Here is a 17,669-nt window from a genome sequence, read left to right as displayed (position 1 = left end):
CTGGTGTTCCTGTGCAGTCAGCAGTGCATTTCCTTCGTGGCCTGTTTTTCTCTTGTTCCTTGATTGAAGCTTTGCAGGAAGTTGCTTCTGAATGTGCTGTGGCATTCACTCATTCCCTAACACCAAGGCTGGGAACTTTCAGAAGAACTGAGCTGCCAGGGCCTCTGCTGGGAGAGCCCCTGCTCACCAAAAAGTGGTAAGATTTGGCCAGGCCTGGCTGGGCCAGCACAGTGACCTAAAGCTTTCCAAAAAGAGCAACGTAAGTTTTAACCACCACAGAGCTAACGCTCAACACCTGGTCTGGAAATCATGGGAGAATGACATTCTCCTGCAGTTGACACTAGACACCCTTTCCTGCTAGTCTAAGCTGTGGACTCTTGTTGCCCTAAATTCTTGTCCTTAGCCTCTTTCCTGGCTGAGCTGCTTGCTCTTTCTTGGCCTAGTCACTGATGTTGACCTCGGGGCCTCTTCTGCCCCCTGCTGATAGAAACCAGCTGCCCTGACACTGCCTCCAGGAGCCTACCAGGACTCACATGAACCAAAGGAACAGAAAGTATCACCCGAGAGCTGAGTTGGGGGTCCTGTGCCTGACCCATCCTCCCAAGTTGTGCTTTCTCCTTGCTCAAGTGCAGACAAGGAAGATGAAACAAGTATACTCTTTAGTATGTATTACAGACTAGGTGCTAATTGATGTTTATACAAGAGAGAACTGAATGCTACTTGGCAGCCTAGGGTGGCCCCGGGACTGAATACTCCCCTTTGTCTCCTGCACTTTTTCAGCAGGTGTCAGGTATACTTTCTTGGCTCCAAAGTGCAACACTCTCCATGCTTCGTTCCATTTACCCATGGGCCCTAGACTAGACTGGGGGATTGACTCAGGGAAAATGTTTACTTCTCTAATTAAACAGAATTAAGGTCTGAACTCAGAACTGTCTAGGCTGAGCTGGGCATAATTAAGATGCATGGGTTATGTGTAAATAAAGTACCTCTAATTGGCTTTGATTAAGTGCAAATTAGGATCACACTTCAGTCCAGTGTGATTTACATTCCTCCTTCCTTTTTACTCACCAGAGGGCTGTGGGTGGCCAATAAGACTTATTTATGCAGGGGAGGAGAGACCACAAGCAGGAGTTGGGGAGTCCGGGAGAAGGCAGCCTACTGCTGAGATTCCTGTCTCTGACATCTCTTCTCCATGTCTCACCCCTACTTTGGGACAAGTCCTCTCTAGTCTTTCCAGTTCTGAAGCTCCACCAGTTGCTTTTAGGTTTTCGGCACTTGGGAAGTTAAAGAATTTGCCCTGTCTACCTCTGTCCCACAGCTGCCCCAGGCTTTGACTGGCACTGGATCTCCACATCTTTGGTACTCAGAAACACTTCACAAATAAAACAGCTGGTGGGCACCTTCCTGTCAGAATCCCTAGTGTATGGTTGTGAGTCAATAGCCTAACTTCACACTTGCAAAGAGTAGACCTTTTCAGCCAGCCCTTGGGGAGCTAGTGCGAAGGGGTGGCCCCATTTATGGCCGCTTCTCACTAGTCTGAGTTTATCCTCGGAAGTCATTCCAAGCAGATGAAGCTGCCTAGCTAACTTCTTAGTGATGTTGGCTCCTACACTGAGCCCATGCAGCCTGGCACACAGAAAGGCGCCTGGGTAGTGACAGTCTGGTAAGGAGCAGCAGGATGGGGAGGTGACATGATGTCTATGACCCTGTCTGCCATCAACAATTGGATCTAGAAGGAGTTTCTGCAGATTTTCTCACATTGGCATGCTGCTGTTTAGGGATGAGGAGTGCTAACGGGGTGCCAGGGTCTGTAAGAATGCTCTTAGGAGGAGTGAATTAAATGCCACTTCACACCTTCACAGAAACCTCTCCCAGGATGGCCGGAGGGGCTCCTTAAGAGTGTCACCTTCGGAGATGTTTGATTTCCTAAATGCTGCAGACTTAGCAGAGTAAAAAGGTGATGTATTTAGCCAAAAATGGCACTGCAGAGATGCTGATTTAAGTGCTGGAAGTCAGAGTGCTTCCCAAGGCTCTTAAACTACGTTCATTGAGCATCCATGGCCCCTCCTGAGCCAAACATTAGAGAGGTAATAGGCTGTCTCTCCCACCTTTACCACAAAAGAGCTCAGAGTCTCTGGGGGCAGGTCTCTGTAGATAATGATAGGTGCTGTGGCAGAAACAAGCAACAAATGACTGGGCTGCAGCCACTTCAGTCCTGGGCAGCATGGAATAGTGCAAGGGTCACATGCTGTCCCCAAGAAGAGCACCTCGCTTGCACCCAGGTGGGAGCAGCACATAGCTCTGAAGGAAGAATGTTCATGCAAACAACAATGAAATAGTCACAGCACACACCAGATGCTGGTGGCCATGCTTGGTGTTTCTGTTCATCCGCCCCGGAATTGTCACAGCTCTAAGTAGTAGGTACTAGGGACAGACCAAAACTGAAGAAACTTCGTGGGATCAAATAACCTGCCCAAGGTCCCACAGATATGAAGGAGCCAGGACTCACTGGCTCTGGTGTCTCTCCAGCTCTCTCTCTCTCATAACTGTTGTGACTCTTCATCAGGTGCCAGAGACTGTGAGGCCAGGACTTTGGGCTCTGATGCTGACTTCCTTGCCAGTTGACTTTGTGCTACCGGCCACATCTATGCTTCAGCCTACTCCTCAGCCTAACCATCAAGTAACATTCTCAGCAAACTTTGAAAATCAAAGAAAATACAGGGACTGTGCAGAGGGAAAGATGAGGCTCTTTCCCTATTTCTGTTGCTACTGTCAGTCATGCATTTGGTGACCTTGACTTGCCATCTTCCAGCCCTAAAGTATGCAATATTGATCTCTGTCAGTTTTGCTTCTTGACCTGTGTACTTGATTCCAGAAAGCCTCTTAAAGAAGGGCTCTGTATCTTTATTTGTCAGGAATAGACCGGGCAGCAAAGGCCCAAGGTTATCAAGTACAAGGGCTTTGTCCAGGGCCATCTCTGCTACAGATTGTGCTGGTCTAGATAGGCATGCACTTTCTGCTTCAGATTCCCAGTCAGGTCTCAGTGGCAAGTAGTGCTTACTCTTTTAAAAGAGGCCGTTCAGACAGAGCCTTAACTGAAGTGAGTCCTCCTTCCCTTCCAGTGGCTTGAAAGTACTGCTTGCTTGTCTAACTAATAGCATCAAGGGGCCATGTCTGCAACCACCACACAGCATGTCCAGCCAGAGGCCCAGAAGTTCCCTTGGCAGTTTGTAATGCAGAGATGTTGAGGAGGGAACACTGGCCCTGTGTACCATTCTCACAACAGGCATTGTACCCAGCACTAGGTAAAGTGCTAGACTAAGGACTCCTCGCCACAACCCTTCCCCAATCCTAGACCTAGGCCTCACATGTCAGCTGGCCTTTTACAGGTACCTTGGTTTTAAAGGAAGCCTTGGACCAGATGATTTTGGTTTGGAAAGATAAGGGTGGAGGGTGAGAAACATGCTTATAGTCTGTCAATCTTGTAACTGTTTGGAATTCCAAGTATCAGCTTCCTGGCATCAGTCCTTCATTCCCTCCCGTGCCAGAAGATTCACACAGGCATAACTACCCTACCTGGCACATTTTTTCTTGAGCAGGGCCCAGTGCGAGTGCTGCTTAGTTCACTTGTTGGAATAGCTTGTTTCAGCCTCTTAGTCTTGTCTCATTCTTCTTTCTACGTTTCAAAACTTTGACTTTGAGTACTAAGTATTACATTGGGAAGAAAGTGGCACCATGACTCAGCTGGATCACTCACAGCAAGTTGGGGAGGGGAGTTATAGTTATGTCGAAGTGCTGACCCAGCAGATTGTCTCAATTGAAAAGGGTGCTTTTATTCTGGTCACTTCTAAACATCCTTAACTGCACCAAATTTTATTTTTAGCCTCTGTTACTTTTTTTTTTTTTTTTTTTTTGCTCTTTGCTTAGAATCTCTCAACATCAGACGTAGCTGTTTACTTCCATATAGTTAGTGCAATACGAAACCACTCTACTCTCTGAAAGCGAATAAACTAACTCTAATGGATGTGCTGTCACACAGCAAATAAAGGGTTAATAGCTTTAGCAGGCAGACTGGCCAGCAGGAGTTAGTGTTGTGGAGTAAGAGGGACGCCAGGCTGTCTCTAAACTTTTTGGCCCTCCCCAAGTACAGAGATGAAGGAAGAGCTGCTATAAATCACTGGAGATTAGAGACCCTGTTCTTGCCGACTCCGCAGGCTTGCACTGCTTAATGTCAAAGCCTCACGTATTACTTTAACAGCACTCCTTTTCTTTATTAAATCCACTTTGAAATATATATAAAAAAAATGATGATCTTTCCAGTAAGGGGGAGAAGGCTAAAAGGATTTAGAAAGTATCTGCGATGTTACATTACAGAGACTAATAACTGTTTAGGGAGTAAGTAACATTTTTGCACCATCTTAAGCTATAAAAAGACAAAGAGGTATAAAGGTCTGTTCTTAGAACCCACTGGTCTGAGTGTTTTGCATGGTCTTTGCCTTCAGGCTCCTTCAAAGTGTGAGCAAAGAAACTGGGAAGCTGGTGTGAGTGCTGGTGATCAAGACAGTATGTCTGGGAACACGTTTTTTGTAAATTTGGGGGAAAGTTGGTTGTGTACTAGATGATTGTGTGTGTGTGTGTGTGTGTGTGTGTGTGAAGCCAGGAACCAATGTGAGGATGGAAAGAGTTTCCACTTTTATTTTTAAAAGGAAAAAATGCGGACTCCATGTCCGTTTGGAGGTTGAAACATGGCTTATCTTCTTCATCTGACTTTAATGAAGATATATTTTATGCAGCTGCACCCATGTCAGATGTCATATTTTGGCTCAAAATGTCCACCTTCTGAGTGGGAAGTTTTTCAAAATTAAGATGTTGATTGCAATTATAAACTAATTGGGGAGTACCAGGCACAAGTGTGAGTATCACAAAAGTTAAGTGAAAAACAAGTTCATGCAAAAGAAATAGGAGCAACCGCAAACACATAATTGTTAAAGCTGATGATGGATATGTGGGCTGCTATTTACCTTTTTCCCTCTTGTATTTTTTAAAATTTTTCATAACAGAAAAATTATCAGTTAATCGCATTTTGTAAAACAGAAAACAGGACAAACGAAAGTGAGCTAAAATGTTGCATTGCCACTTACTGCGCTTTAATCTGTACCCTCTGAGAGATCTGAAGATAAAAGCTGCACAGGGAACTCTGATTTGTTTCCTCCTAGTGAAAGCCTGAGGCTCCTCTCTGTTTCTTCCTTCATCATCAGATGACCAAATTACTTGGAGAGAGAAGTATTTGGCTTCAGAATTTTAGGAGAGAATGTAGTCAAGGGACCTTTGGGGTTATACCTTTGAGCCAAGCACCCACAAGCCAAGTCCCTGTGTTTTTAGGATTTCACTGTTGGCCCAACAGAAATATCATCTACCTCAACCACCACTAGACGGACACGCACACCAAGCCTATAGCCAGCTGATTGCTACAAATCAAATAGAAATATAAAAATACAGATTCAGGATTAGCTAGGCCTTAAACCTTAGAAAATAGAGGCGATTTTGAAATGTTGCTATCTTTGAGATAGGAAGGGGCACTGAACTTTCCTCCTGCAGCACCCAGGCTCTGACTAGGGGAAGGATGGAGAGTTTCAGGATGAGCCTTTTGAGCTGATGGCTGCACTGGTGCAGTACTGTTTCCATCTGCGTTTCGAAGCTTGGAAAGCATTCACACCTTTAAAATGTGGTTCATATTTGCCAGGAAAAAATGGCTTGTTTTCAGAGCTTCCCATCCAAAAGCTGACAGGTCACAGCTTTGCCTTCTGACAAACAGCTTGAAGGTATCTCCTCTGCAGACTCCTGACACGATGAATTGCGGTTCTTCATTTATGACAGTTTGTGCTTCGTGTGTGCTTTCATGTGCTTAGGATGGCTGCCCAGTTTTAAAGTAGCAGCTTTTAAAATAGCTGGAAATGGATGTGGTGTTCAGGTTGGGTTGAAAGGGGGTTGACACTGCCTGTGTGTGTGTGCGTGTGCACTTTCAAATCTGCATGCGTGGCAGCCAGTGACACAGCAGCATGCACAGAAGTCTGTTGTGAGAAGAAAATACAAGGCATGGGGGGTGAGGAAAAAGAGAGAAAGAACTGCATCTAGTGATCCTGGAACAGTTGCTCAACCCAGCATTTCATGTTTTATTAGGAGAGAACAACTCTATAAAAGGAACAAGAGGTTCGATCATTGCTGAGTGGGGCGACAGGAGGCAGCTGCCAGCATGACTTTGAAACCCCTTAGAGATCCTAGGCGAGCTGCCATGCATCACGTGCTGCAGCTGCTGGGATCATTTAGCAGAAATGCAGAGCTTGGCACCCACCTAAGGCTGGATTCCAGGATTACCCCTCCTTTTTCTTAGGTAGTTTCCAGCCCAGCCCTTCCCCTGCTTCCTTCCTAGTTCTTGTCTCCTTGTTAAATTTTCTTCCAGATAGGTTCCCAGTGAATTTAGAAGCAAAGATAGTCCCCTAGCTTGATTTTTAAAAGAAGTTGAGGGATTATGTTTGCATGTGGGATGGGCAACCAAGGCCAGCTTAGAAAGAAGAAAGAGCAAGCCCTAACCCCACACCTAGTATTGGAACCGAGCAACAAGGCAAGCTGTCCTTTACGTGACATCATGTGACTACGAAAGCATGTGCATTTCATTTTTAAAGATCTACCTGGGATGTCTGTTTCTCATCAGTAGGTAAGAATATTTGCAAAGTTGAACCCTTCAACTTTAGAACCCTCCCATTAAATTGTATAAAATTAAGCCACAGCTTTGGCCCGGCGGCATGGCCTAGTGGCTAAAGTCCTCGCCTTGAACGCACCGGGATCCCATATGGGCGCTGGTTCTAATCCTGGCAGCTCCACTTCCCATCCAACTCCCTGCTTGTGGCCTGGGAAGGCAGTCGAGCACGGCCCAGAGTACTGGGACCCTGCGCCTGCGTGGGAGACCCGGAAGAGGTTCCTGGTTCCCGGCTTCGGATCGGCACAGCACCGGCTGTTGCGGTCACTTGGGGAGTGAATCATCAGATGGAAGATCTTCCTCTCTGTCTCTCCTCCTCTCTGTATATCTGACTTTGTAATAAAAATAAATAAATATTTAAAAAAAATTTAAGCCACAGCTAATGTTTATGCAAGCAAAAAAAAGGGCATTTGCAAAAGGTGATTCTTGTCAAATGTATTATTGAGTATATGTATAAAATGGTTTACAAAGATTTTTCAAAGTCTGAATGCCAGTTACTGCTGAACTTTGGCAACTCAACTTGTTTCTGTGAACTCACACTTCATGAGCAAACTTGGAGACCACCAGAATGTCAGTAAACAGTATTACTGGTGTAATTTTGAGTGAAAAGTGGCTCCATCTTCACTGGGGAACAAATGAAGGATACATTGGAGGGGCGGGTGGGGAGACAGTCACAGTTTCATTTTTAGAAGGGATGCAAGAGATCCGTTAGATTAGAAATCCCAGAGTGTGAGGAAATCCTCCCGTCTCCTCATAGGATAAAAGATTCTAATAACCCTCTTAACTCCCTAGCTCATCCCAATTTAAAAATCATTCCCACTCTTAACTAATGGCAAAATTCGATATCTCTCAGATGTATTCAGAGAGAGCAAAACAGTTAGGAACTGTTTGTGTAATCTTCCTGGCTCATTGTTTCCCCTTTATTTTAATTTTTACTGACTTATAGTTTTATGTATTTATGAGGCTTTGTCTCATAATTCTGTGTACGTATGCCATATTTCAAGATCAAATCAGGATAATGCACATTTACATTTCCTTAAACATTTATCATTTCTTCATTTGGGGGCACTTGTAACTTCTCTTTCCAAGTCTTTATAAAATACATAATAAGTTGTTATGAATTGTATTGTCTCACTTGTAAAATGAGGAAACTGGAGCCCATAGAACTCCTATCAAGAGAGGCAGAATAAGGTCTTCTTACTGTGTTATTTGAAAGTGGTAGCTAGTATTGACCCAGACAGCTCTGAGACATTAAGTCACAACCTTCAAGAAGTGGCCAGGTAACCAGGGATCACCAATTACAGTGCAGAATAGAAGACTGGAGCTGGTGAGATGATGGAAGAAGCTGCATGCTGGAGCAGATTCAGAAGTTTTAAGGGTAGGAGCAGCTCATTTTGCTGGAAAATAAGTGGTTGTATCTGTGCCCACAATAGTTAAGGAAGAGATTGTGACCTTTAATTCTGATATTTTCCAATTACTAAAATAATTTCTTACTTCAAAAGATGATAAATGTATAAAAGAGATCCCTACTGCTATAGTTAAATTCACAATGGAATCACTTATGTTTAAGAGGCCTGACTTGGGTGGGCATACCATGGTGTGGGTATACCATGATGTCCTCATAATCACCGGTCCTTTATCATTTTCTTTGGGGACAGAAGACTTCCACTAGACTGGAAAGAATTACCCAGCCTCTGTGTCTTTGAACATTTGACTCAACCATCCAAAGAACCAGCAGAGTTATGCTAGCCACAGCACAGTATCTGGAATTCCTTTTGTTATTAAAAAATTCCACACTGCTTCTCTGAGTTCAGGAAGCCCAAGGAGGGATGAGAATTGGAACATTTGTCTAGTGCTGTTTTATCACACTGTTTCAGGTGTCATTGGGCAAGCTGGCCTGGAAATTACCCTCGATGTGTTCACACAGTCTCTCAGGCCCAGGTTGGGTGAGCAGAAGTACGTGGTTCCATGGGGTCCTGTGCTGCTCTGTCTCTCCTGCCACTGTGTGTGTCAGGATTCTTCAGTGTTGTTTAAACACAGTACAGGCAAACTGCATCCAATCCCAGATGCAGGGATTTAGCCTGTATCTGATGCAGCTGGTCTTTGGGCCAGGCTCAGCCTGTTTCAAAAGTTCTTGAGACTTCTGATTCACTGCCGACTCTTTGAAGTCTTTGCCCCCACATCAGTTGTCTCTGCTTCTTGGTGCTGTCAGTAGTCAGGCCAGTTAAACATCCTGCCACCCCAGTAAAACAAAATACAAAAAGTAAATGCTGATCCTGCCAGCATGACCAAAACCTGCGATGACATCACCACTCAAGACTGTAGCTGACACAAGGCCTTGGTGTGGCTTTATGAAGGAGGCAGGCTGAGAATCCCACCTTTTGCATAGCCCCTGCTGGGTGATGAAGTCTTGGCTGGGGAATGTGCTTCCCCTGAGACTTATCTCGAAAACCTTTGGAGAGGGCACTCCCTGACAAGCTGCCTGAGATGGCAGTCCAGACGAGGAACGCCCATGGAGTGGGTCACAGCATCTGGAAAGACGATGCTGGGCTGTGAGGTTGCCTCTCCAGGCACCCCTTTTTCCTTCCTGAAACTTAATTCTCAAGTGAAGTGGTTTCCAAGGAGCAAGTGATGGCGGCAAGAAGGTGTTTGTGATGGAGGCTTCTGCCTAAGTGCAGTCTGGCTCCTGAGGGAGTAACAGGCAGAGATCCTGTGGTGCCCAGCTTCCTCCCCAGGCACAACGTACAGGACAGACTGGGAGAGTGTGCTCAGATGAGTTGTTGTGGCTCTGCTTTTTGTCTAATTCTTCTTTTTTAAAAAATTAATTTATTTGCTTCTAAGGCAGTATGTCAGGGGATGGGGAAAGACAGAAATGCTCTTCTATCCACTGGTTCACTCCTACTCCACTGGCCCCTTTTGTCCAATTCTTTATCTGATATGATAAAGCTTGGTTTCTGGTCTCACAAGGTTAGGTCACAACATTAGTCTTGTTGAGGTGTCTTTGTTAACATTTGAAATTTCCATAGGTCACCATGACTGATGTCCTGACAGCCCTTGCATCACTCAACAGGCACATAAAATTTTTTATTTCTTTTCTGGAAGTGAATGTTGTTTGACCAATGAAATTTAGGAAAGGGCCCGGCGGCATGGCCTAGTGGCTAAAGTCCTCGCCTTGAAAGCCCCGGGATCCCATATGGGTGCCGGTTCTGGTCCCGGCAGCTCCACTTCCCATCCAGCTCCCTGCTTGTGGCCTGAGAAAGCAGTTAGGACGGCCCAATGCATTGGGACCCTGCACCCACGTGGGAGACCCGGAAGAGGTTCCAGGTTCCCAGCTTCGGATCGGCGCGCATCGGCCCATTGTGGCTCACTTGGGGAGTGAATCATCGGATGGAAGATCTTCCTCTCTGTCTCTCCTCCTCTCTGTATATCTATCTGGCTGTAATAAAATGAATAAATCTTTAAAAAAAAAAGAAATTTAGGAAAAAAATATTCCTCCAAATATCTTCCTAAAGTCATACAACCTTAGTTCACCGTAGGGGGCAAGTGTCTACCTGCATGCTCCCTTATTTCTCCACTCTGATGAAAGGACCTGACCCTGAGGTCATTTGGGCTCTCCAGGTTACTGGTGGTTACCTTGAGTTAGCTCTGTTGATAATTTGATGGGACAGACAATTCTGGTAAAATCAACAGGGGAAAATAACAGTCTCACTCTGATTTCAGAGCAGCAGCAGGAACTTATCAGATGAATCTGATGGAACTCTGTTGTTCCAAGGCAGCCAGTTATGTTACTTCCCTGTCCCAAACTTCAGGTCCTATGTAAGAAGGCTCTTCTGCAAGACCTTAACTACATTTTGAAAGATGATCCCGGGCCCGGTGTGATAGCCTAGCAGCTGAAGTCCTCACCTTGCATATACCAGAATCCCATATGGGTGCCAGTTATAATCCCGGCAGCCCTGCTTCCCATCTAGCTCCGTGCTTGTGGCCTGGGAAGGCAGTCTAGGATGGCCCAAAGCCTTGGGACCCTGCACCGGATCGTCTCAACTCCGGCCTTTGTGGCCACTTGGGGAGTGAATCAAAGGACGGAGGAATCTTCCTTCTCTGTCTCTGCTCTCTGTATATCTGACTTTGCAATAGAAATAAATAAATCTTTAAAAAAAAAGAAAGTTATGATCCCCAAAAAACTACATGGAACCCAGTGGTTCTGTCCAGGTTGTGATATTGACCTTGTCTGCAGCCAGAGCTGTCCTTCCCAGCCCCTTTGCTTTCCTTTCTGCAGGCATTATGTTTCTGTGAAAAAGACCTCTTCTCACTATAACCTGTCTCTGCCTTTTGTTGGATTTGGTCATTTATTCCACAAAACCTTGTTGGACAGCAAGCATGTGCCAGGGAAGGCATCCTAAAGGAATCAGTGCTTGACCTGAGTCATGGAGATCATGTAGAACAGAGGCAGGCATCAAGAGGGAAGGAACAGAGAGTAGAGGGTCCATGATGAGAGGCTTCGGCAGTTCCAGACGGCCAGGAGACAGGGAATTCATGCCTGCGCTTGTGGAAACTGACATGGAACATCTCCTGACAGAGGGCCTGAAGGCTTTGAGAACCCTCAGAGAACTTAAAGCAAACCAACCTCATCAGTTACATGTTTCAGAAAACACTTTGTGTCTGCAATATGGAAAATGGGTTGAGGTAGGACCAAGGCTGGATTCAAGACAACCAGCAGGTATCAGCTGTATTCATCTTAAGTGACAAGTAAGGAAGGCCTAAAGTAAGGGAACAGTGGGGATAAAGGGAGGGGATCCTAAGTACCTAGAACTTATGGGATTCTACCTGATCACTGGGTGAGAAGTAGCACCATTCATGGAGGAAGGGAAGGGATGGAGGAGAGAAGGTCGGTCTGCTTCAGAACAGATTAAGTTTAAGACCAGCAAAGAGAAATAGGGGCTGAGGTCTTACTTCTTAACTTTGTCTTTGTTGACTCAGATTGGCTTGTTCTCTGATGTTTCCTGTGTGCGCACACGTGTGTGCCTGTATCTAGGCTAGGGGGTGGGGGAGTGCGAAGCACGAAAAAGGGCATGTGGAAACTCTCAACATACAAAAGAAGTTAGCATAAACCCTTCTGTTGAGATTATTTCCAAAATCTGACCATATGTTTAAGCAAATTAACAAATGATTAAAGCAGCAGTCGGCAGGGACTTGGTCTCCTGTGGGAATAAGCAAAGGCACAAGGCTACAGAGCAAGTCAGGCCCAGGTGTGCTCGCTAGGAAAGCAGTCACTATGCTGTGGGTCCCCAGCGGCTGATGGGCTGAATGGGACAGAGCAGCTGAAACAGCCAGTCTGGAAGAAGGGCAGCTGTTCGTGTTTGCTGAGGAACCTCTGCCCAGTGTGAGGCTCTCAGAATGTTTTTATCCCAACATGTTAGTATTATACGCTACTTTTTCTTACCGTTGGTATGTAAAGGGATTCCGTCCCTTAAAAAGGCCATTTCCAAGTCATCCAGAGAGAATGGTATCATGAAGAACAATCACTTAACATTTTCTCGCAGAAAAATGGATCAGCAGTTGAGAGAGTATATGAGTTGCCCTCCAAGAGCTTCAGTAATGGTTCACTTAGGGTCTTGGGTCAGACATAGACCCTCTCTGGATTCTAGCTCTGCCCTAGAGGGTGAAGGATCCTTCCCCAGCATTTTCTTGGGTTACTTTCATCAGCGTTGCTTTCTGTCTATGTCTGTTTAGGGTTTGAAAAGGCTACATGTTTTGCTTTCAGTGGCAGTTTTCTCGCTCACCAAATACATGGGCCTAGACATCAGCAAAAATACTTGAATAAATTGTGCTTCCCAGCACACTTTATGTGTGGTGTGTGGCAGGGCTGGAAAAATGCCACAAAGACAATCAGTGCAGTCCTCAACCCATCAAGGGTCATTGAGAACATCAGATTTTAGAAGTCAACTACCCTTCCCCCACAAAAAAGTGAGTACCCAGGCCAGGGACTGCCTTCCTGGTAGTTTATAAGATAAAAATGAAAAAGACTTTGAGCTCTAACATGGAAGCTCTCCCAGATGCCCCAGTCCATGCTACCTTGGCTCTCATCATCTTCAGGCCTCAGGTAAGTTGATTATCTAGCTCAAATCTTCCATCCTGAAAGTAACAGTGATCATTGAAAGTTGGCCATTGCTTTCCAAGCTACTTCTCAAAGGGAGTCAGAAACCAGGTTCCTTGAAAGATTGTCTGCTGCCTGTGGCATTCACACTCCCCCAGTTTCTGTGACTTGGGCTGCACCCGATTCTTATACCTTTCAGTCTTTCTATAGCAATATAGAGTTTAATGGCTTCAAATGTGGGCTGCCAGAGCAGCATGCTAAACCGGCTGCCTGCAATGCTGGCATCTCATAAAGGGTGCTGGTTCAAAACTTACAATTCTGGGGCCTGGCGCGATAGCGTAGTGGTTTAAGTCCTCACCTTAAAAAAAAAAAAACTTCCAATTCTGTCAGCTTCTAATTCTATGAATATGCCATGGAAAACAATGGAAGATAACCCAAGGACTCAGAACCCTGCCTCCCATAGGGAATATCTGGAAGGAGTTTCAGACTCCTGGCTTCAGCCTGGCCCAATTCTGTTGGTTGAGGCCATTGGGTAGTGAGTCTATAAATGGAAGTATATCTCTGTCTCTCTCACTTTGCCGGTTTTTTTTAAAGATTTATTTATTTCTATTAGAAAGTCAAATATATTGAGAGGAGGCGAGGCAGAGAGGAAGGTCTTCCATCTGCTGATTTACTCCCCAAGTGGCTGCAACGGCTGGTGCTGAGCCAATCCAAAACCAGGAACCCAGATCCTCTTCCAGGTCTCCCACATAAGATGCAGGGTCCCAAGGCCTTGGGCCATCCTTGACTGCTTTCCCAGGTCACAAGCAGGGAGCTGGATGGGAAGTGGGGCCACCGGGATTAGAACCAGCACCCATATGGGATCCCAGTGCGTTCAAGGCAAGGACTTTAGCCGCTAGGCTACCACACCAGGCCCCCACTTTGCCTTTCATATAAGTAAAATAAATCTTTAAAAAATGGGGCTAGCCTGCAGTCAAAAGTAGTCATGCATGTGTAACTTAAAACTTATGTTGCAAAAAAATGGGATTCTGAAGAAGTTCAGGATAAGGTCTTTGAATTCATTCATTGCAATTTCAAGGCATTCTTCAGAGGACTTGGGTCTTTACCAAAAGAATCTAGTTACTACTTGTGCCACTCATGTATTAAAATGTTTGTTCCACCCACATGCAGCACAGAGCCAGAGCAGTTTAGTTTCTCGCTTGCTGTCGCACAGCAGGAGAATGATCTATAAGGATTAAGAGCAACCTGGTGGCAATGAAACAGAAGAGTTTGGACTCAGACAGCAGAGTTCAGGGAAGGAGGGTGGTGCTTATACAGCAAGTGCCGCTTAGCCTCCAAGTTCCATAGCTCTCCTGAATTCTGTTATGACATATTCTTTTTAATGATTTAAAATTTATGTGTATGTACGTGCATGAAAGTATGTGGCTACTCACAGATACATATATCGAAGATGAAAGAGAAAAATGGACAACTTGTAATTACGGATATTTTTGTTCATCTGGATACCAGATGATCTCCCTCGATTCTGACAGTTTTGACAAATCAGTTTATTAAAATTGCAAATATAACCCAGAGCTGTTTGGTACAGTACTGAGCAGGAGGTGCTTTCTCCTTTCATTCTATTTTGCTTTAGCATTGTCAGAAGTAAAAACAGCTCATGCTTCAAGGATAAACTATTGGCCTTCTGTGAAAAGGCTGTCGCTTGCCACATATAATCCCCATTGGATTCAGTGTCCTGGGCCCTAAGTATATTATCATGGGGCTAGGACCTTGGGCAGGCACATAGAAGTGTCTGTTCTCCATACTTGCCCTCCTGTCCTTACCGCCTCCCCTACTCCTTCAAAGAGAAAACTTGCTCCCTGGGCTCCCAGAAGGTAACATCTGAGGAAAGAGAAAGCAAGTTTTAATTTGGGGACTATATAATCCTGGAATTAAGCAACTGGTTTCATTGTTTTTTTTGTTGTTGTTGTTTTTTTTTTTCCTATTTAGAAAAGTTTATTGAACATTATTCCTGTGTCACACTTATCAAAAAAAAAAAAAAATCCCTGAAGGCACCCTTTCACATGATCTATAACCTGCTTTTTTGTATTAAAAATACAATTAATATGAAATTAGTAAAATGCAATTTATATAAAACTTCATGCTGAGCAAAAACAAGTCCAAAAAAAGTTACCATATATTCATAGATAGTTCCCAGAGTATGTAATTTCTACATAAAACCATATTTGAATGCAACTTTTAGAACCATAATTAAATATGTTTGTCAGTGTGTTAACTGGAGGCATCCACATTTTCCCTCTTCACGAGATCTGCGTCTTTGATCACCATCTGCTAGGATCCACAGAAAGCATCGCAAGTACTGGTTATTTCTCAAGGTTTGAGAAATCTGGTCCACCTTTAGAGTAGTTTCCTGAGATTTCTGCTCCACTGAAGTCAAAACCAGGATTTTCTTTTTGGAACCGCTCTAATGTAAGCTTTCTCTGCATTTGGTCTTGCACCCAGGGATCAGCTGCATATTCAGATTCCAGAAGAGAAGTCCAACAATTTGCTGCATCTCTCTTTGTCTTTGTAAGAACAATACGAACCATTTTTCTATCCTCCAAAGTCCATGTTCCCTCATCAGCTATGGTAGAATCAAAGAGCTTGCCCTTGAGGATCTCGTGGCCCCCCACGGCCAGCGCCACATGCCGGCTCTGCAGGCCGCACTGGATGTCCTGGGCGCGGGTGCCTGGCGGCACCTGCACTTCAATGAACACCTCCTCCAGGGTCTGGTACCACTGGCCCCACGGCGTGCCGCACGGCACCACCCCACTGCGCTCCTCAAACGGGGTCGACATGCTCCCGGCGCCTCTGGGCACGAGCGGCACCGCAACTGGTTTCATTGTAAACTCTTGGGGAACCCATTAGTGGAAGGTGCCAAGGGAAGGGAAGACAGGGTGGAAGTAGTTGGGTGCTGGTATTAGTGATGAGAAAGAAATACACACTGGATAGGAGGCTGCAGTCTCTAAGACTAGAGAAAGGAGTGAATTTCTTCATTTCCACAGTGCTTCTGATTCCTCATCTTACTGTAGTTGGCAGTGTCCTCTGCCTCCCTGATTTTGGCCTCTGCTGCTTTCCTCTACCTTTGCCTCTAGCCTCTGTCCCTGAGTCTTTCATGAACAAGAACAGGCGTCATTTCCTGGGTGTCAAGGAAAGGTGGCAGTCTGGTAAAGCCTCTGGATCCCTCCTGAGAATACTTTAAAATAAGTAATATAAAACACATAGGATTCTAACTATTAAAATATTTTAGGTTAACATAGTACTTAAGATGCCTGGATTCTAATCCTGGCTGCAGCTCCCAGTTACAGCATCCTGATAATGTAGATCCAGAGAGGCAGCAAGTGATAACTTGACTAGTTGGGTCGCTGCCACACACAGAGCCCTGGATGGAACTCCTGGCTCCTGCATGGCCCAGCCCTGGCTGTTGCAGGCATTTGGGTAATGAAATAGCATATGGAAACTTTATTTTTCATAGCCTCTCACATGAGACATTTTGCAACATTTTTTAATTGTTTATTTTTATTTAAAAGGGAGATTGGCAGAGAGGAGAGGTGCAAAAAGGTCTTCCATTCTCTGGTTCACCCCCCCAAATAGCCACAAAGGTCAGAGCTGAGCTGAGTTGAATTCGGGAGCCAGGAGCCTCTTCCAGGGCTCCCACAAAGGTACAGGGTCCCCAGGACTTGGGCCACCCTCTGTTGCTTTTCCAGGACATTAGCTGGATTGGAAGTGGAACAGCCAGGACTCCAAACAGGGTCCATAAAGGATACTGGGACCACAGGGTAGAGGATTAACCTATTGAGCCCCTGTGCCAGCCCCCTTTAAAAATCTTAAAGGCCTACACATTTATGATATTATATGTTCTTATTTTTAGCATGTTTTATTAAAACTTATCACTACTATAATTTCAGTCATAATATATATATACCAGAGGATGGCAAAATAGGATCTCACAGTCTGGTTTTGTAAGTGAAGCTTTATTGGAACTCAGCCATGCTCATTTTTCTACCCATTGTCTATGCCTGCTTCCATGCTCCATTAACAGAGTTGAGTAGTTACCCTAAAATCATGTAATCCTCAATTTAAACTACTTGTCATCTGACCCCTTACTCAGAAAGGTTTCCAATCCCAAATATAAACTGCAACAAAAGTAATGTCTAACAAAAAGGCTGATTTATAACGGTGACAGGTTTTTGTTGACTATTTTTTTTGCCCATATACATAATTAATTTAACCTAAATTTTACTTAGAGGCTAGTCAAAATATAGTTATTTTTTCCATCCAAACTCCCAGATCACCAAAAACATTTTTAACATTTATTTTCTTTATTTGAGAGACATATTTAGAGAGAGGGAGGGAAAGACAGAGATAGAGATCTTCCATCCGGTGGTGTGCTCCCCAGATGGTCACAATCGCTAGGGCTGGGAAAGACCACAGCTGTGAACCAGAAGCTTCTTCCAGGTCTCCCACATGGACTTAGGGGCCAAAGCACTCAGGCCATCTTCTGCTGCTCTCCCAGGCGCATTAGCAGGCAGCTGGGTGGGAACTAAACAGCTAGAACTTGAACTTGTTGCCCACAGGGGATGCTGACATCACAGGTGGCAGCTTTATCTGCCAACCCCCACCTGAATTCTTTTCATGGATTCCTCAGAGGACCTTTTACTTCAGGTTAACGATCTCTTAACCTGAAAATGGAATTATACTATAAAGGACCTCTTAGCAGAAGGAAATCGTTTCTTTTCCATGTGAAATAGCTATACCTTTCCACCCCCACTCATCAAT

The 17,669-nt window shown here is 44.9% G+C and overlaps 2 protein-coding genes across 7 annotated transcripts in view; one reads left to right on the top strand and one right to left on the bottom strand.

Annotated features, from left to right (window-relative positions):
• BCAS3 (BCAS3 microtubule associated cell migration factor) overlaps window positions 1-17,669 on the top strand; it is a 546,677-nt gene that overhangs the window by 451,202 nt on the left and 77,806 nt on the right. The gene's annotated exons all lie outside the window — the stretch shown is intronic.
• Window positions 14,858-15,712, bottom strand: LOC131482330 (nudC domain-containing protein 2). Its single transcript, XM_058675596.1, has one exon. It carries the CDS (start codon window positions 15,686-15,688, stop codon window positions 15,215-15,217), a length of 474 nt encoding a protein of 157 aa, XP_058531579.1. The 5' UTR covers window positions 15,689-15,712; the 3' UTR covers window positions 14,858-15,214.

This window comes from Ochotona princeps, chromosome 17 (genome assembly GCF_030435755.1).
Source record: "Ochotona princeps isolate mOchPri1 chromosome 17, mOchPri1.hap1, whole genome shotgun sequence".
NCBI classification, from domain to species: domain Eukaryota; kingdom Metazoa; phylum Chordata; class Mammalia; order Lagomorpha; family Ochotonidae; genus Ochotona; species Ochotona princeps.
This window is presented reverse-complemented; position numbering and strand designations above follow the sequence as displayed.